The following is a 21,629-nucleotide window of genomic DNA, read 5'->3' on the forward strand; positions in this document are numbered from 1 at the left end:
CAAGATTCTGTTACGTTCTCTTTTTAATTGATGGCTTTCAAACTAAATTTTCACCATTGAGCATGCTGGTTTATTTCTCCATTGACCTTTATTAGCATATTTTTTAAATTCACTGGTAATTAATTCCTTAGTGAAGAGAGACCATTTTTCAACAGCGTTCGAGTAATCTCCTTCAAAGTAAAAATCAGCAATTGCCTGTGCAGTGTTTGTAATAGAATCTTTGGTGCTATCTGACCAATAAAGTTTCTTATAGTTTACTGTCGCTATTTCTCCCGGAAGTGTCATATAATTTTTGAATATTAGGCCATTTAGGTTTAGCTCAATTAATTGTTGGTCGTGGTCGCTTATTTCTGTTCTCTCTATTTGATACAAGAACATTTTATGGAATAGATTCAATGAAGCTATGGTGTAATCTATTCTGGACCTATGATCCCCAGCTTGGAAAGTCCATGCAAGTGGTGATTCTTGAGGAAATCGACCATTAAGCACTCTTAGGCCTATAGTTTCTAATTCTTTTACTAGAGTCTTGGCTATTTTTTCATTCTTTTGTTCCTTCGTAGCCATTGGTAATGACAAACTTGGAATTGACCATAAGTAATTTTGCCGTTGTATATCAACATCTCTAACGTAAGACCATAGCATGTTCATGTTATAATCTCCGGTAATAATGAGCTCTGGTTGAATATCATTATCCAGTAACTGCAATATCATAATTATCAGATTGCTCGCTATTGATCTTCGTGTCTTAATATCAGGATGACTGTGTATGTTAATTATTACAAGAGTTTTAGTTACATTTTGTTCCTTGTATCGTATTTTAACAATTAAATAATCCTTTTGACTTTGAACGTCCATTTCACTTTCTATTTTTAGACCGGTTGATATAAAAGTGGCCAAACCCCCAGATGGTCTTCCATAGTTACTTGTTCTCCTCCTAGCTAGTGAGTAATAGCCTTTATACCCTTCTAATCTAAAAGGGACTAAAGCCCACGTCTCTTGTAAACAAATGATTTGGAAACTACCCAGGGTATCTAGTTGATTATTTTGAAACTTTGCTTGAATCCCATTTATATTCCAAGAACATAATCTGACCCTTTCGTTCATGATTATTGGACCTCTTAAAGGTACTTCAGTTAGTAGGTGTCAGTCCTGCCTGCCATTGTGGAGAACAGCTGTTAACCAACCTAATTTGACAGTGTCAAGTAGTGGGTCTCCTTTTTTTTCCTCTAATGATTTTAAAAGATGCCCATTGGTCATTCCTATGTTTTTTTTTAATATTGAGTACTTCTTATTATTCTCAGTTCTTATTTGATTATCATTTTGTAATTTTGATAAAACAAAGGGGCTAGGGTAGGAAGGTTGAGGGGGAATTGTTATTTTTATTCCCCAATCCTGAAAAAGTTTATGTTCTTGCATAATAAGACTGGCAGCAGTAGATGATGTCCAAGTTACTAATGTTGATTCTTGATTATTGTTCTTAATTGTGAAAAATTCAATTGATTCTATATCTGTACATTTGATTTTCTTCAATGCGGGTACTACGTTGCACAATTTTAATATGTTTCCACGATTCAGAATATCATTGTTACCCCTAGATTTATATTCCGGCGTAAATATTACCTGCATCGCTCCATCCTTTTGATCTGGATTATTTAGTTCCCTTTGTTGCAGGCTTTTATCACCTTGAGCATGCTCAATAAACCTTCCATTATGATTACTAACAGTTTGAGACCGTGATTGATGATAATTGTGTGACTGCTTCTTTTCAGTTCCCAAATCTTGTGATAATTTTATATCCTTCCAGATTTTTGACAAATCTCTATTTGTTTCATCCCGACTGATACTCTTACTCTTTAATCTTTTTATTTCCAATTATGGGGTTTTTAGTTTCCTCATGTTTATTTTTTTCCATTGGCATTATCTCTATAGATTGATTTTTCCTGTTCTCTGTCATTTTTATACTATCTGCTTGCTTATTTGGATTTTTATTTTTCATAATTGCTTGAGCCTCCATTAGATCCTTATTAAATAAAGGATAAAAAGGTTTTGTTGGAGACATTTGTTTGCCATCACCTTCGCAATTTGATAGTTGGTCGTGGTTGTTACCTATATTCAATCTCACTATACTCGATGTATTTATATTTTTTGTACTTCTAAAGCCTTAGTTTCTTGCTTTCCGCAGTTTTTTTCTCTGTCTTTTTGTAAGGTGGACTTCCGGAGCTATATCCGTCACTGTTGATTGTGATGAACATAAGTTTATCACTTCTTGGTCTTTTGTTTTATCAACTGTTTTTTCTTTAGCAACCATGTTGTTGTCCTTACTTTTTATTATATCTTTAGAGGGGCAGACAACCTTAGTGGGTTGGATTCCCACAGTAGAAAATACTGTAGAGTGAATTTGTTACTTTGAATAATATAAGATGAGCTATTAGCCTTATATTTTTTGCCATTTTTAATTGTGATCTGGCTTGTTATAAATGTTTTATGCTATTGTGTTTCTTTGAGGATGTTTCAACTGAAGGAAATATTTTGATTGATGACGATGACAATTAATTTAATAGGATTACATATTATTAGGTAAAACATGCTTTGAAGCAGCCCCACTCTGTGGATTGCATTCAAACTGATTCACACATCTTCATAGAAGCTGTTTATTCATCAGAAGATGATCAGAAAAATACTGTCTCACATTTTTTAAATTCTTATATGTTCTCCCACTTCACTAGAATCCAAACTTGGTGAAATTACATGGGACCTACAACTACTTAAGGAAAATCTACAAACCTAATACGCATTACCTCAGAGCTGGCAATCAACTGATGGAACTGCTACATTCCTGTGAAGAATAGCCACAGTCAGGTTCCAGATACCATATATGGCTCTAGGTCACCGTCACGCCCCACAACCAATGCAAACCCAACTTTCTCAGCATCCCCCATCTGAGGTGGAGAACATTACCCTACCCCAATGCCTAAACCTAACCCATAAGACTCCAAGACCCTCTCTTTGATGGTGACATTCACACCCCCCTTCTCTTATATTATGCTACAGTCTCAAATAATAGATACGATTTGTACCTAAACAAGGCAAACGTTAAGCAAGTGCCCATTACTCAGATAACCACAGAGGACAGCAAACTACACTTGAAATGCATGCTACTCAATGCAGATCTGCAAAAAAACATGTAGCAGACATCGCAGATCTCATCCTTGCACAAAAGCTGGACCTATTACTCCTTATAGAAGGCTAAATGAATCTGCCACACCTACCCTTGACTTACTAGTTCCACCTAACCATGACATCCAAGATTAGATAGACCCAGCAGACCAGGCAAAGGTACACCCAAATAACCTCTAAGTGAAACAGTCACACAACACTGCCCTATCCTCATGTGAATACTTATGCATTGATATTCTAAATAACAACAGTCCAGTGTGCAAACTGCACATGATCTACCACCCACCAGGAGATACAATCACATTCATAGAACTAATGGAAACTATCTCCACCAATGTAGGACAACACTGCACCCAGATCTTGCTCAGAGATTTCAACCTCCACTGGAATGACCCTAATGACCCAGCAGTCAAAAGCCTACAACCCTTCCTAGCTGACCTCAACTTGACCCTCAATTTGGGGGTGACCTTGGACCTCATTATTGTCAACAGTATTAACATCCAACTGGAATCCATCATCCCTTGTGATTGGACAGACCCCCAATGAATCACTTTCCTCATCACTGAACCTGTGAAGACAAAAAAGACTCAACTAAAGGCACCCAAACTTTGTAAAAGGAGCATCCATGGTACCAACCTAATTAATCTGACTTCCCTCAGCAACATCTTGCCACCTCCATGGACATGGCAGATGTCCAGGACTGCACAGCCCACTTAAACAACGCAATGCTGAACATTCTAGACACAATAGCACCCTTAAAACTAAAAAGAATGTCCACCAAAGAATCTAAACCCTGGTTCAATGAAAGCCTAAATGAAGATAAATGTAAACTCAGACTAGCTGTAGGAGCATGGAGATTTTCACCCTCCCTTGAACATCTTAAACACCTGAGATCGAGGAGCACTTGCAACATATGCATCAGAAGTTCAAAAGCAAATTACTTTAGAAACCAAGTAGACAATGCTAGAAATCATGCAAGAAAACTATTCAAAACTATTCAAACTTGTCAAGCTACAATCCATTGGGCAACCCAAACCTACCCCTGCATGCACTAAATCATAGTTAAACTGTGAGTACTTTGTCTGCGGCTTCAGGGAAAATACAAGAAAGATCGAAAGTGACCTGCAGACAGTTAGGGAGCACCTCCCTCTCACACCTCATATTAGCTTCCCCACCCTGGTGCAGGATTGCGTGACCCTCGTTTCTTTCAGCCACACCCCCAAAAACAATGCATCGTAGAGTACATTCAAAACTTTGGATGAAAGTTCCATTCTCAAAATATTAGCAGCATTAAAACCCTCAAACCACATTAGCGACCCCCTACCAGCGTGTGTCTTCAAGGAGGTCAAATTATCCCTACTCCCTCTCTGGACCAAGATAGTGACTGCTTCAGTTCTCCAAGGATCGATCCCTGACTGCCTTAAAGTTGGGCAGGTTATCCCTAATTTGAAGAAAAAAAACAAGAGCAAATCACGCAGATCCAAACAATTTCCGGCCAATATCTAATAAGACAACACTGGTGAATCTCCTTCAGAAATGTGCCCATCTTCAATTATGCAACCACATCGAACAATTCAGCCTCCTAGATCAATTCCAATCCGGTGTCCATCACAGCCACAGTACCGAATCAGCGCTCCCTCATATAGTTGATGATACCCTAAAAATGATGGATCAGAACGAATCCTGCCTCCTCATCCTCTCATTAGTCTTTGATACAGTCAAACATGACAGCCTCTTAGATCTACTTGAACGTAGATTGGGTTTACCAGGGTCCGTTCTTAATTGGTTCACTCCCTTTCTCCACAACAGAAGCCAAAAAATAAAGATCAGTAGGTCCCTATACAACCCTACACTGGTAACTCTAGGGGTCCCATAGGGGTCCTCGCTCTCACCCACTTTCTTTATCCTGTTCATGGAACTTGTAACTGAACTGTTCAATTAATATAATGTCCACTATCACATGTACGCTGACAAAAGAAAAGGGCAAGAATGTGCTGTATCTGCAAGATACAGCACATTCCTCTCCTTTCTGCCAGCACACAAACTGCAGCCAAGCACCAACACAGGCACCATGGTGTAAGGGTGTCTGTGTTGTTGGCATGGTTGTTTTTGTGCAAGAAGGGGCACCTTCCTGCACAAAAACAATCAAAGGAGGTGTTTTCCTTGTTCTATGTGTGCTGCACAATGCCCCACAAGTGCAAAGAGGAATAAAACTAGGAGAAATGTAGAAATTTCTTCAAATTATGCCTGCTTTGGGAAGGCATTAGTGTTGGCGCTGCCCCAGATTTACGCTATGTGGTAAATCTACGGCAGTGTCAAAAACCATTGGTGTTGCGCGGGAACACCTGCAGCAATACCCACTGAACGTCCCTTCCACAAAGAGTAAGGCATTGCCTTACTCCATATTTACAAGGCCATGAAAAGTCATGCAGGGTGGCTTTGCATGGCCTTGAAAATATGGGCAGGCACACTGCGCCTCTGGAGGTCAAAAAAGTGAAGCTCCAGTGGCGTAAAATGTGCCACAGGGGCATTGTAAATATGCCCCTAGGTATTTCAACATAACCATACCACCTCAAATTAAATGCCCTCAAAACAGAATTCCTCCTCATTGCTTCAACCAAACACCCACTAGACATCGAAGAATCAATGAAACAACTAACAGCTTTTAACTGCTTCCCACACAACATAGATTTAATGAGATCTCTGCGAATAACACTCAACAAGAACCTGAACACACAGGAGCACATCAGCTCTAATACCAAAGAAGCTTACTTCCACATGAACATCTTAAGGAAAATCAAACATTTCCTATCCCCATGAGAACTTCAAGTCAGCAGTACAAGCCCTAGTGATTATGTTTGAGTCAGGGGTACCCCTGAACAAATTTCCTAAATCAGGGTTAACATGTTATGTGTGAATAAACATTTAGGAAATGAATAAAAAGTGGACCTATGCTAAACAAAAACAATATGTGACCAGAAAAAGTTAAGTATCAAAATATAGTAGACATACAATTTTTCTCTTTGCCTATTTATGTAGTACAGTTTGAATATAGGATTATTGTTAATAATATTTACAAATATTAATCCATTCATACATGGCCTAATGATGCATCATATTTTATTAGGGCATGTCCAACATGATGTTATACTATTAGACATAAATTAATACAAACAAATAAAATCAAGACAAGAAACTCAATACATATGTGGTATAAAACAACCAAACAATGTGGTTATGGCTAACGTGATTCGTATCTCTACACGCGTTTCGGCGGTACGCCTTCATCAGGTAGCCATGTTGGTCTAAAAAAAAAAACACAAATGTAAGGAATATTTCTGATCACATATCAAAGCTCCTACTAAAGAGTTCTGCTATAAAATAAGTCAGAAACATGATTTAAAGGAAGGAATTATTTTCTTTAAAATGTCACAGCAAAAAAAGAGATTCAATGTGTTGCTCAAAGGTAGTAATAATAAATTTAAGAAAGAAAAAGAAGACGGTGCAGTGTTAAAGGAATAGAGCTGAGTCCCAACTTATTAAGAAGAAAACACCATAAGATTGTGAACGATGAGAATAGAAAAACCAATTGCATAGAGAACCATGTGTATACAAGATGAAGCCTTGATAGTGTGGTAGAGCTACAAATGTATTATAACACTATCCCAGGCAAATACGTTGAGACTCTTCACTGAGATGAATTTACCTTATTTGATGCAGTATATCAGCTAACCAAGAAGTGTTGAATTGAAACTGATAACGGTAAATTTAAAAGGGGCGCCTAAAGAATGGGGAAAGAGACAACAAAAATTGTAGTTTATTGCACGTAGGCAGTCTATATAAAAGAAAGAAAAATCCTAATGATAAGAATAATTCAAAAGAAAAGGGGCAAATTCTTACCCAATATTAATGAAATCATGATTAATTGCATCACAGCTATAAGCTTGTATCAATTGTAATTTTTCAAAGATGGTAGTGACACCATAGACTCAGCGCGATGAAAAGATAATGTAGTTCACTCGATGGTGGAAACAATGGCAGGACATATGTATAATAATACTCGTAAGTGCACTCCCAAGCTACTAAATACTAATACAATTATATTGATTTAATGTGCCTAGTTAGAACTTCAAGAGTCCAGCGTCTTACCTTGTGTGGTTTTATTAGGCAATCCTGTCGATAGACTGATATTTCTGCTAAATGCCCGAAGCGGTACTAAAAATGTGTGTTTTAGATTGGATTGGAATGACACGCGATGAAGTCCTAAACGGAAAAATATAAAATTGGCAACTTGTAATTACGGACGCTTAACAAATATATAGCACGATGGCGTAAAATTTATGCAAATGGCCCATGAAATCTGAGCTTTTCTGTACCTTGAAATAAACAAAGTTGTTGGCCAAAAACTCTGATGGATATACTGATGTTTATGGCAGCAGCTAAATACGGTGATAGGAATGCAAAGTGCTGACTTTGATGGGAAATAAACGATAATATCCTGTGTGGGAAAACATGATGGACAACCTATCAATGAGAGTTTTCTGACAGATATGTAGCGCAACAATATCTTGCGCGAATAGTTGGCATGTTAAATATTTGCATACCTCTGAACGATGTAGACAAGCCAACAATGGATAGTGTCAGAAAAGTCCACCGCAGGTGTCAGTGGAGACGCGAGGTAGGCCTCCGCAACTGGATACGGGCCTCAATGTTCTGTCAGTATAGCTGCAGGAACCGCAATACTGTGCTTGGAAAAGGAAGCTAAACGAGCTATCGCCACGTCACAAGATTACAACTAAATGAAGGCGGGCTCAAGCAGTGAAACTATTTCCAGATACGACGGAATTCATTTCGGATAGGATGCGTAAGATAAAGAGGCGGGACCGGAGTCTCTGATAGTGTGAATGGAAATTAGAGACTACCAGGCCCTAGTGATTACCAGGGTGGACTGTGGAAGTACAACCCTCTGCAGTCTTCCCAGATGTAAGCTGGTGCCTTTAGGGGGCTCTCTTAACTCTGCTGCCAGACTCATCACAGGCTCTAAAAGAAACAATCACATCACTCCTGATCTAAAATGTTTTAACTGGTTCCTATATGAGGCAAGGATTCACTTACAAATTGCTTGCATGACCCAGAAAGCCATACACTTCAACACCCCGAGATACCTTGCACAAAAAATTGGAACTATTGGGCGGTTGTAGAGCTTCTAAGGGCACTAGAACCCTACTGCTGAAATCACTGAATTCCATAAAAAGAAAGCATATAACTGAGCATTCTCAGGCATTGATCCACAGGTATGGAATGCCCTACCCCCTGAAATCCAACTGAAGCCCTCAACTGGGTCATTCAAAACAAAAGTTAAAGTGATACTGTTCAACATATTTCAGCCATAGGATCCACGATCTCCACTCCTGTATGCTATGGGCCTGATTACAACTTTGGCACAGTTGTGCTGGCTCTCCGCCAGCGTGGCTGCATCAAAGCAGCGCAAAGATGCCTGCCTAATTATACAATCTTTTTGCCTTTCCCAAGGCGGTGCACTGAAAAAGGGTACCACAACAGGAATGGCAAAAATGTTCCGGCATGGACTGTGAAGTCCATGCCGTGCTGGAACTGGGGGTGCAAGCAGATAGGGCGGCACATGTTGTGCCCGCCGTGGCCCCCTGAATGTATTCCCATGTTGGGTGGAATGAGGGCCCTGTAGGGCCCCCTTTGATCCCCACCGCCCGCCTTTTCATGGCAGGCACACCGCCATGAAAAGGCTGGCGGTGAAGGAACTCGTAATATGCTTGGCAGGACTGTGCCAGTACTGCTCAGCATATTACATTGCATCTCCACCATGCCACTGCAAGAGAACGGCGATTCCGCCGGTATCACGGTGAAAGTCATAATACAGCAGACGATGGACCGCACCACTGTGCCACCACAAGTGCAGTGGTCTGAAGACTGCCACAGTCGTAATCAGGTCCTATGTGTCCCCTTATTCCTGCACACATGCTTATCCCGTGACTCTGGATTTTTGTATGTCTTGGACTCTGTGTTGGTCTCTCATGAGTCTTCTATCATAATGCGTTCCATCATTGATAAGGAGGTTTTTCTTTATGCTCCCTATGTCATTAAACACTGTCAAGCGTTCTGATACCCGCAAGGGTCATGTCGGCACTATGTAAAACTTTATAAATAAAATAAATAAACATATTGGGTTGTCGAAAGACAACTGGTCATGAGCTGATAGATCAATAGTCATCAGAAACTAAAGATGATCAAGGTGATATTTTGCGTAGTTCAATATGTTGGGAGCCAGTGCAGAGTCATGAGGGCTGTGGTAATGTGGTCTCAGGGTTTGCAGTATAGTTGCAGTCAGGCCGCTAAGTTTGGATCCCACTATAATTTACATAGGAGAGATGTGGCATTCTTGCATAGTGTCTGTTGGCATAATCTTGGCATTATAGAACAAGAGCTGCTGTGGCTTGGACTCGAGGTGGAAATCCTGGGAAAGTCAATATTTGTTTTAGGATTTTTGTATATGATTGCACATAGGCATTCATTTAGAGGTTGCAGAGTAAGGTGAGGTGTAAGGTCCATAGAAGCAGGTTCTGCACCTAAATATGATGGCCAGGCTGGGATCTGTTGTACAAGTGGCAGTTTCCACATGTAGAAACTACAGTGTTATTCGGGTTGCATTTAATATCTTTATTGTAGCAGGTGAGTACAAGCCCTGTTGTTTTGAACAGGGTTGTGCATGAAATGAGAAGGGCCAACATTTTCTGGGGTGCAAGCTAGATTTTGCATCATCCATGAGTGAGACAGAGCTTAGGTAGCAAAGGGTGGGCCAGGTTATCCCTGGTATAGGAGCAAATTGTGAAGGGGGGAAGAGTGGCCAGTGCTAAATGGAATCCCAGTCAGAGAGTCCCCCCTGCAAGAAAAGCAGGCAAGAGGCAGCTAGTCTGACGTATGTGGAGCCTATACAATCTAAACCTAAAATAAATCTCCCATCTTTGCCAAAACAAAGCCTAAAAGCTAACACAAATGCGGGAAAAGAGCATGCGAATAAACTTTCCTTAGAGGATTGTGGCTCCAAAAAGCTGCCCAAACTTTTTTGGGACTGGACCTCCTGGGGAGTCAGCTTAAAATAATAGCACAATCCTGTGATGCAGCCATTGCGAAAATTGCCTTTTTGGAGAGGAAAATTGACAGCATTTCCATAATGCTGGAGGAGCTTATAGAAAAAAGGGTCTCTCTGTATAAACAAGGCAGGCTCAAAGTGAACAGAAAGCAAGAGAGAGAGCAACAGATCAAATACAGAAGCACCTACAAGAATTGTAAATGAGATGACTGCAAGCCCCCCACTTAGAGAGAGATGCAGCATGTGCTCCACGGCCTATATTAAGGCAGATGAACCAGGCAGCTGTAGGCCCATGGCTCACTCCTAATAGAAATCTGAGGGCTAAAAGCAGCCCCACTCGAAGGGGAAGGGTATTCAACCACATATTCCCCCAGGGTGTACACCCTATATCATTGTTTTAGAGAACGTACCCAAGCTATATCAAGTGCAAAACGAGTCACATCCATTTTTTGTGAACAAAGTATCTTTTTGGCTGAGGAAAAATTCTGATTGGTCTAGTAACTTGTCTAACGAAATTATCACTACAAGAAGAGTCTCATTGGTTGGTCCATTCCCAAAGACATTACAAGGAGACTGCATAATTACTAATCTTCGTAAGAAATGCAGGCTCAGTTGGTGCTTTATGGAGACGTCTTCATAACATATCTTCCCGCTCAGAGGGTATTAGACCTCAACCCTTAGGTTTTTCTACCATCCAAGATTGCTTATGCCTCCGGCTTTCCAAACAGGAAACATGCAGTCAGGCCACAGGTTGGATGAAGAAATATCCCAATACCAACCAAACCACCCCTGTACTTCCAACAGATTTGAGATACTGTCTTTACTGGGAAACAAAGACTGACAGCTACAACTACAGTCAGAAGAAGTTACACCTACCCTAAAACTCCCAACGATATCCACACCTGTCCAAGATGCAATGAATCCCGGGGTTATTCAGGCAAAGACTTTAAGTATTATCTCATGGAATGTGACGGGTTTGCGTGCCAAGTTAGAAAATCCCAATTAGAGAATGCTGGTAGAAGAATATACTAGAATCTGTTGTCAAGAGACCTGGCTCAAGGATCCACCTTACACTGATGGGTATGCTTCTTACTTGGTTCCAGCCACCCCTTCTATGTCAGGCCGGGTAAAAGGAGGTCTGACCACCTTTATTTCTGTATCACTAGAAGACATAAGGACACAAGAACTTATCTCAACAGCCTATTATCATTTGTTGTTAATAACTCTCCCAAAGACCTTTGATCAATTGCTGATTCATTTTTATCATAATATATTTTATCACACAGTAACTAAGGTCATAGATGGGCTGGAGGATGCTATAAATGAAATACAATATGGTCATGGGAAAGAATTCCAAATTATCTGGGTGGGAGATTTACAAGAAATACAAGTCCATGAGCTTAATGTGTAGACGGTATGTGGTATATGTGATGAAGCTGATCAGTCCCTTACACATTTTAAGCATACTCATTATGGGGACTCCCTAAATCAAGTAGTTATAGCCAGAGATCTGTGATTGTACAGGAGTGCAACCCAACTAGGGATCAACAAATCCCAACCTATGTGGGACCACATTCAAATTCGAAAATAGACCATATATTAATTACAGAAGATCTTTTAACACTCTCTAAAGGGTGTAACGTGCTAATTTGATCCTTAAGTGATCATAACCCTATATCACTATCCCTAGATATAATTCTGGGGAAACATCCAGAAACCAAGCAACAATATAAGGTTCAGCACAGCATAAATAGGGGTATAAACATCCAATGGGGGAATATTGATCAGGAGGCTTTTTTGATAGAGCGCATGATAAATAAGCGTGAGCTAATTGAGGTAGCCCTAAAAGATGATGCTGATCCGGAGGAGATTATACATGCTTTCACCTCTTTAAGTAAATATACAGAAACTAAATTAACAAAATACCCCAGGAAAACAACCGAAACCCCCAGATGGTTTACCAGTGCCTGTTCCACGGCTCATAGATCATTAAAGCACACTCTAAGTTTATGCCCGAGGGATAGAGAGGGAGTAGTCAAGGCTAGAAAATCCTACAAATACATTAACGCAAAAAGGAAGCTGGAATCAAGAGAAAAGGCCTGGGAAGATTTAAAAATTGCATGTAAGGCAAAAGAGCCCCGAGCAGTTTGGCATGTTGTAAATTTCGCAACTTTGTTGGGGGATGAATTGACTAAGATAGAGACAATTATACCACCCACAGATTGGGTAAATAATTTTTCGAAAACATTCTGTCACACCCCGCAGATTTCCAACTTGGACTCAGTCGCCTCTCTTGATATGAGTACAGCCCTGGCTCTGAGCCACTCAATCAAGGTAGAAGACGTTGCTTTAGCCATAGAGCGTAGTCACTCGGAGAAAGCTCAGGCCCGATAAGGTACTAAAGGCCCTTCAATAAGCATTTTCCAAAATTCTGTGCCCGGATAATAACTAATGTCATAAGAAATGGAATAGTAGGACCCCTAGTCATGAACTGGCAGGAAGCTATTATCGTGCCGATTTTCCAAAAGGGGAATAAGTGCCAACCACACTGTTACCGCCCCATCTTCCTCCTTGACAGTACAGTGAAGATTGTGGGTAGGGTCATTCTGGCCAAACTGGAATAAGGGGCTACAGAGCCCCAAGCATTGTCAGATTTCAGCTTGGGTTCTGTCCAGGTTTAGGAACAGCAGAACAGACCCTAAACTCTCTTCAATAATCCAAAAATATACCAAGGCGAAAAAAAACTGTGTTTATCTAGCCTTTATGGATTTAAAATGTGCCTTTAACACAGTTGATCGCTGCAAATTATGGGCAATCATGCCAAAATGGGGATCGAAGGAACCATTATTATGCTCCTCACTAGGCTCCCCGGCCAAACGCCAGTGAGGGTCCATTAAAATAGGAATGGTGAACTAACAGAAGAATTTCCTTCCACTGTTGGGGTAAGACAGGGGTGTGTGTTGGCACCATTACTCTTCTTACTTTATATTTATGGGTTGGGTGTGTATTTGTGTACAAAGGGGAAGGATATTCTGAGGGCCAACTCAAGTCTAATACCAGTTCTCCTATATGCGAACGATGCTGTTCTCATAATGAGAACATCAAATGGACTCCAGTCTCTCCTTGATGCTTTTAATTCATTTATGACTGATCTAGGACTCAAAACCAATCGTAGTAAATCATTTGTTACGAATTGTGGCACAAAAAAAGCTAAGACAAGGAAGTTTAGGTCAGGAGGGTAAGAAATTAGGGGGGAAAAAAAACTTTTCGTACTTGGGTGTGCATTTTGATATGGATTTTATTTTAAAGTTTTTAATGAGTTTTAGAGCAATGCACTTTCAAGGGTCTATAGAAGCTTTTATTAGATTCTCTAAAAGAATAGGGCAAGGGCCAACTAAGGAATTGCATTATGTGTTTAAAAGTAAATGTATGTCTGTTGTTTCTTTTAGTGCTGATGTCTGAGGTTATATAAACTGCAAAATGTTGCAAAAAATAGAAAACAAACTTATTAGGAGATTGTTGTCAGTGCCGCAATGTACCTCTGTATCATTCTGTCATAAGGAATTTGGGCTGGGTTACTTAGAAAAATATATATAATTGCAACCTTTGCTGTTGTGGGCAAGAATCAGAAACAACCCGGAAGCCCAATTTTGCAGAGAACTACTGAGAGACTGCATAAATCTAGATAACTGCATAGAAATTCCATGGCACAAGTATATAAAATCTACCTTTTTGAAGATGGGCATTCTTGAGTATTTCTCTAACCCAGATGCCCTTATTAATGTTTCCCACAAAGAATCAATACACGTTTTTATCATTATTCTCAGACACACATTCCTGATGATATATCCCCCTTGAACGGATAGAGGTATACCACCAACCCCAAGCACAGCCTGCACTTTATTTACAGTTAAGACCATATGAGAGGCAAACATTTTTGCTAACCAGGTTACCTCTTAAAACAACACATTTTATGGCAGCTTTTCTTACCCAAGGCAAGTGGTTCTCCTTACATGCCCCCGTCCTTGCGCTCGTTCTACATATCAAAGCGCTAGGCACTTTATTTTATTTTGCACATTTTATACTCCTCATAGAAGGCAATTCCTCCGCCCGTTATTATTAGCACTGAAAATCAGGAATCATAGACAATGAGGATATTATATATGATGTTTTAAATTATATTTTAACAGCATTTAGGCTACGTAGTAAATATTAAATCTGTATTATGCTCTCTCGCTTTTTTAATGACAGTAATATGTATTTTTTTTATAATATATATGTCAATGGATGTAAATAAATTTGATTTTGTGCACATTTTTATGGCTCAAATAGAGCCGAATAAAGTATTTTGACTGACTGGGTTGGGGCAATTAAGGGAAAGGGTGTCAGAAAATCCACCATAAAACCAGTGAATTTGCCATTTGTGCCTTTTTAAGCAGAGAGGCACTTTTTACACTCTGATAAATGGTGCAGATGTCCTGCTGTTAGCAACTGTTTTAGCTTTACTCTCCGCTCCACCAAGATGCATAGGTAACTCCTGCAAATATGGTGGAAGGTCAACCACCCTAACTTGAAGGGATAATCGACCGCAGAAATTGTGCCAGACATTCATGAAAAGGTTTGTATAGTGTCCTTTACATACAGGAAAGTGGCTGTGTTTGCTTGGGGCAACCTTGGTGTAGTGGGTGTGTAAGTATTTGAGGACCTGGGAATGAATCTACGTGTATGGAGTTCTTTATGTTCATTGTGTAGAGGATGTGTGAATTGCATGTATATGTTTTCCCTTGGTTTCTTTTCATATTTCGTCGCACTTGTGTGTATGAGGATGATTTGTCTATCTGAGGATCTGTTTGAGGAGTCTGAGGATAGCATTTGGTCCGTATAGAACGTTACATGGAACATATATATGCATTTATTTGATCGCATAAGCAACATTTCAACTGGAAACGTTTTTCATAGCAGTTTTACATAGTAACGAAGATGGTACATATATATATAAGGATAGGTCATTGACAGAGTTTAGATAAAATACGTTGTGTATGGGTGGAATGAATAAACCAGTCAATGAAATGAGGTGGGTTCTGTGTGAATTTACAGGGGCCAGCGTTTGGGGGAAAGTTGGTTTACTTAAACATCTCAATTATTCTATCTCAAATATGAAATGCTGGACAGGGGTGTAACAAATGCAACATTATCTCTAAAATATATATACAACTCTTGAGCCACGCAAACTATTATCACATTTTTCACTGCATATAATCTTACATTCTCTCTTGAAACTTTTCTTACCTCTGTCATTTTATGTTCCAGAATCTCCGTCGTCGTATTTCTACTGACATCACTTGTTTCTAACAAATCCTGGGTTTTCAGAAAGTCTCTGTCAAACTGCAGTAACATGTTCATTTGATCTCTTTTTGTCAAACCGGCCAAGTACAGGGGAACAAAAGTGTACTCCCCTTGGTCATCCTGAAGGCAGGTTCTTCTATTCTTGACAGGCTTGAATTTTATCAGCTTCACTTCTGGTGGCTCCAGTTCTTCCATGTTGCATAATGAGGGGACTAGAGCTGGGCCACTTTCTGTAATAGTTTTGGATTCCTGTCTCTTGTATGATGACCTGTTAAACGGTGTGCTTATTGGGGTGTTAGGGCCAACAGTTGGCCATTTGGGGCCAAAGGAGCTGACATTAGATGACTTAGCTCTGGAGCTTCCAGGAATTATGCTTGTCTTGATGGTGAAGTCAGACCAAGCATCCTTCATCCTTTGGATTTGACCATCTGTAAAATTCTGACTATCTAGTGTTGTGTATGGTTTTGACTTATGAGGTTTTTTCCAGCTTTCCCAGTAAGACTTCCGCGCGAATGCTTCAGGTTTATAAAGATGCTTATGGTTCAAGTGCCCAAGTGTATAATCTTTTGCATCAGCCTTATTAGCATTTTCCATGCCATCCAAAATTAGCTTCAAGGGTACTTGCTTCCTGTACTTGTGTTCTTGCATGTTAAAAGGGATTGACTTTTGCGATTATTACCGTAATTGGCCAACAGATATATTAGTTGAGGAACAACGTGTTCGAATTCACACTTGATTCACATCAGAATCTATAAAGACAAGAGATATACAGATCAATCTTAATTCAACAATGGACATCTATGACTATCATACAATTTTTAAGGTAAAATCAAGATTTCATCGAGGTGTTTGTGCATACATGTTTGCCTTCATGGTGATCACACACAGAGAAGGCATCAGAGTGAAGACCTAAAACATGAAACCGCAAAGGGGAGATTTGGCTGGGTCAAATTTACCTTGTGTAAGGAGAAACTAGTTGTGCTTGGCTCAAAGGAGGGTCAGGTAAAAGTGGAGGAGGAAATTGGAGTTATTATGGTACTGTGAAACTCCAATCAGCATGGTGTAGAATTGTATAGAACTAAACAGCTTGAAAATTAATGGAATAGTGCAAAATACCTGATCTTTTTATCCTAATGCCATGCTTAGGGATTCAATTGTGCACTCAAGAGGAGTTTATGTGAATTGCTTTTGAGCTGTTGCCTTCACACATTTGGCCAGAAATCAACATCCATTGTGCATCAAATCATTCCAACTCAGATGAAAAAAGTAACAGCCAGAAGAGAAGGATGAAAACATTCATGGCGGCGGTCAGGGAAAATATACATAATCACCAGGAGAAATAAACATTTTATTCAGAAAGCTGGAGTGCTGGTGGCAAAATATACAGTGAATAACTCTAAAATAAGACACAGATGGGAATTCTGATCTTCATAGACTCAGAGATCACAACTACTAAAACAGTGTAGAAACTTTAAAGTGGGTGGATTTGCATCAGTTAGAGGAAACAAGATGTTCAGTAACCCCACATCATCAGAAGCGGTACAACAAGGAAAGACTCTGTCAAGCCTGAGGATGAATTTGTTTTTCTCATCTGATCTAGATTTCCTGAGCACCAATAGTGGTATCAACATCAGCAGCCTCTTAATAAAGCCAGAGTTTATGTGTCACTCATTAACATGTCCTTATCTAGTGGCATAACTGTGAGGGTGGACTTGGCCAGTAAGAGGCAGGAGGAGCAGTGACACACCAACGGGTTAACAAGCAGCAACTCCTGTGGTCTTAGAAACTAAACATACTCATTTTTGTGCCAGGTTATCCACCTCCTCTGAAGTACCCACCCTGAAGTAAAAATTGTGATTTGTGAAACAATTTCAAAGACTTGTACCCCAGTAGATGTTACAGTCTTGATCATGCCTCCTATTTATTGGTAATAAATTACACAAAATGTTGTCTCGATTCACCTAAAAACAGTTCTACTTTAGGCATTTGTATGCTGTGGAAAAAAGTGTCCTTCAAACACGTATGGCTATAAAATCCTCAGAGGTCAGATATGGATGAGAGATCTCTCGGACACTGAGACAAGAATGGTTTTTACACACAACAGCTACAGCAACACACCTTTGGAGTACACATAATGCTCAGAATGTGCATTGAAATTGTTGTGTCATGAGAGTTATAAGGCTACAGATAAACACCTACCCATGTCACAAGTAGCCATGACCCACTCTATCTTGCAGTACACACATCCGGAACACATTTACCTAAGTTATTAGGCCTTACTCCACAGTATATCTAGTTAGACACACTTAAATGCCAAGACAAAACAGTGCATTATGTTTATATACCAAAAATGCTGTCAGGGAACCGCAGGAAATTATACAAGCTAGGCCCAACCACTGCATCGTGCACGGTCAGAACGGCCATCACACCAGACCTACCAGTGTACCTGCCACAGGGAGGACACAACAACTGACGTCTGCAGCAATGTCAATAGAACCTCACCTGCAAAGCACCAATGGTAGCTAAGCCAGTGTCTTCATCGTTCATAACACCAGCCAGTGTTCATATTCCTCACTGTATGAGTTGGTATGTTTGGTGTGATTTATTTTATGAGTGTTTGATTGCTTGAGTGCATGTCCCAAACGCCCACTCTGATCGTAAAGGAAGGTTACCTAGAAAGAGGTGTGTTTTGAAATCTTTTTTTATATAGATAGAAACTTTATTTGATTATTGCAACCATCAAAGTATACATTTACAATAGACATAAAAATAGATCATAATTTTAAAATTATTATAACACACATAAAATACATTCCAATTAATTGACTACATAATATGACACAACCCTCATGTAATAAAAACATGTCGGAAAATAAAGTGACCTGTGCTTTGGAAACAGTGCATTTGTATTCAACAGCTGTGAACCCATAGCAAGAATGCAATAAGTACACTGACTAGCTCATCACTAAAGTCATTGAAGAGGGAATGTAAAGTGCATATTTTAAAATGTGAAGGCTTCTTATGTTATGTTATGAAGTTCCAAAATTATGAACCCAAAACTGAAAAGATCCTTTTAACTTTTGATTTGTTTGGTGCTTAAGTTAAGAAATGTGAAGCTTAAGGGTGAATAGGTGTTGCCTGGAATCTGCTCCATAAAACTGAAACTTCTATTTCTCTGTCTTCTTTTACAAATGTATTCTACTTGCAATATATTCTTAAATTCTAGTCTGCCAGCTACTGCTCACCAGGCCAGGTTCCTAAGGGCAGGGTGCATGGTACTCATGCTTTCTTAACTGTCATCGCTCTTATGACATAATTCTGAATTTTTGGTAGCTTTCCAATCAGAGTCTTTATAAATATGCCTTAATACATTAGATGGCACTATTATATACTGGATAAAGCTATAGCTTTAATCATGGGTTAACAAAGTTCTGAGACACAAGATTTAGTTGACGTTTTTTAATGTGAATGAACAACATTCTTCAAAGCCTTAACTTACTTTCTGAGATTGATGAATAGGGCTATTGATGGTAACCTATTTGTTGTACTGCCTGTTTTGTTGGATTCAATCATGGCTGCTGTACACACGCATGCATTTGACATTTTTCAGTGTCTGTAGCCAATCACATTGAGACATCGATGGACTCATTCTGAGCTCCATTTTAATCCCATTATGGGCAGAAACTTGATTTTGTGCCCACATTGGGATTACAAGTTGAAGTTTAGAACCATACAAAGGGTATGTTTCCCCCTTATACATTTTACTATGAAAAGCCTGGTGAAATACGACTACAAAAAAAAGGACTTGGAAAGGCAAAACATGTGGAAATTAGTGGACAAACACCTATTTCACATTCTTTCAACCACTATGTCCTTCAAAACATTTGACTATGCAGGTCTACCACATTTGGTAAACACCACACCACATGGCTTTGGTAATTTCCTGTGCAGTAATAATGCAATATTTTTAATGCAGGGCTCTTAATCAAACCCTAGTGAGTAATGCCCCTTCCATGGGCATTTGAGATTTCCGAAACATGTTAATATAGCATGTATTGCCAATTTCTTGTGCCATAAACTGTTCAACATGAATAAAGACGCTCTTCCAGTTAGAAATTAATGGAGCCAATTAATGAGTGAGTGGCATATTTATAAAGCGCGCGATTGCCGAGGCGTCTTGGCGCTAGGAGTGACTTGTTGCAGTTGCCCAGGCTCGACCGAAATTTATTGCGGGAGGAAAAGCCAAGTCTTAACCAGTTTCCTAAAGAGAAGCCTGTTGGACTGTAGCCTCAAAGTAGTTGGTAGCTTGTTCCACAATTTGGCTGCTCGGTGAGAAAGGCTGTTGCCTCCCCATGTGGGTTTTTGAATCTTGGGAACCTGTACTAGCCCTGTGTTGGCTGATCTAAGATTCGCCGCAGGGAGAAACAGGAAAATAGTTTCTGAATATCCGTGGCTCTCCCACCATACAGCGCCTTTAGCACCAGACAAAGAGCTTTGAATTCTACTCGCTGTTGGATTGGGAGCCAATGAAGCTGCCTGATGCTAGCGGAAATGGAGTGATATTTGGGAATATCAAGTAGTACTCACGCTGCAGCATTTTGCAAGGACTGTAGTTTGGCAGTCAGGCACTTGTCAATTCCCCCAAAAAAAGTATTGCCATAATCAATTTATGAGAGGACAAGAGCTTCTATTACCGTTTTCCTGAGGCCCAATGGAATAAAAGGTAAGATTTTCTGTGAAATTTTCAATATTAAGAAGCAGGAAGAGGTCAGATGATTAATCTGTTTTGCTAAACTTAGTTCGTTGTCAAATATTATTCCAAGATTTCTTGCCTTAGTAGATGGGACGGGGCAGTTACCTGCCTCAGATGGCCACCACAACTGGCTCCATATGGATGGACCCTGCCCAAACTCCATGACCTCTGATTTCTCTGCATTAAGCTTGAGAAAATTTGAATTCATCCAGTCCATATAGGAATTTAGACAATTGTGAAAGCTGACTGCTGTGGCGTCCACTCTCTGCACGACAGATACAACTATTTGGGTGTAGTCCGAGTATGAGATCAGCGTAAGACCGTGATCTTTGATTAGTTTAGCCAGGGGGGTGACATAGATATTGAACAGGGTTGGCGACAGCACTGAGCCTTGTGGTACTCCACAAGGAAGGCAGAGGTTTTCTGATTTGAGATCATCCCAATAGATCGTCTGCTCCCTAGATGCCATGAAAGAGGAGAGTAGCGGTAAGGCTTTCTCTTTAATACCTGTTGCCTTCAGCTGCCGCTTCAGTACCCCATGGTTAAGGGTAGCAAATAAAAAAAAAATGCTGCTGATAGGTCAAGTGGGATAAGGTCGGCTCTTCCCCCTCCCCTCATCCAGCTGTCTACAAATCTCCTCTGTGGCCATTATCAGGGCTGACTCTGTGCAATGGCAAGATCTGAAGCCATGTTGGGTGGAATCTAAGAGATTGTTGCAATCTAAGTAGTCGGTGAGTTCCATGTTAATTGATTTGTCTAGCATTTTAGCCGGTATTGGTAGACACGATATTAGGCAATAGTGTTTCACCTCAGTGGGATCCAAGGCGGGTTTCTTTAGGATACGCCTAATACATACCTTTGTCCATGACTGAGGGAAACTCCCAGAACTGATAACCTCGTTTAAGAGAGGGGCCAAATGTGCACTGATTTTTACAGAGACCAGATGCAAGATGGCAGGAGGACATTGATCAGTAGGAGAACCTGACTTGGTCAATAATAACAGATCAATAACTTTTTCTATCGTTAGAGTAGAGAACCTAGACAAGCTACTGCTGGTTGGGTTATCCTCCATGGTATTTTCATTGTTTTCAGTGGGTAACGTCTTTATCAATATATTGCACATTTCTTTTAATCCCTGCTTATCAATTATACAATGCAGTCAATGTCAGCAAAAGAAGCTTCAAGGCCCTCCATATAGTATACACATAGTTCATAACAGTGCTGACT

At 40.0% G+C, this 21,629-nt stretch overlaps 1 protein-coding gene across 2 annotated transcripts in view; it reads right to left on the reverse strand.

The window, feature by feature from the left end:
• Positions 1–21,629, reverse strand: part of C6H6orf118 (chromosome 6 C6orf118 homolog) — a 275,564-nt gene that overhangs the window by 232,204 nt on the left and 21,731 nt on the right. For both annotated transcript variants that reach the window (XM_085612240.1, XM_085612241.1), the window contains exon 2: positions 15,593–16,398. In XM_085612240.1, the coding sequence (XP_085468366.1) occupies positions 15,593–16,297 (705 nt within the window). In that variant the 5' untranslated portion in view covers positions 16,298–16,398. The remainder of the gene's footprint in view (positions 1–15,592; positions 16,399–21,629) is intronic.

Source organism: Triturus cristatus, chromosome 6 (genome assembly GCF_964204655.1).
Source record: "Triturus cristatus chromosome 6, aTriCri1.1, whole genome shotgun sequence".
NCBI classification, from domain to species: domain Eukaryota; kingdom Metazoa; phylum Chordata; class Amphibia; order Caudata; family Salamandridae; genus Triturus; species Triturus cristatus.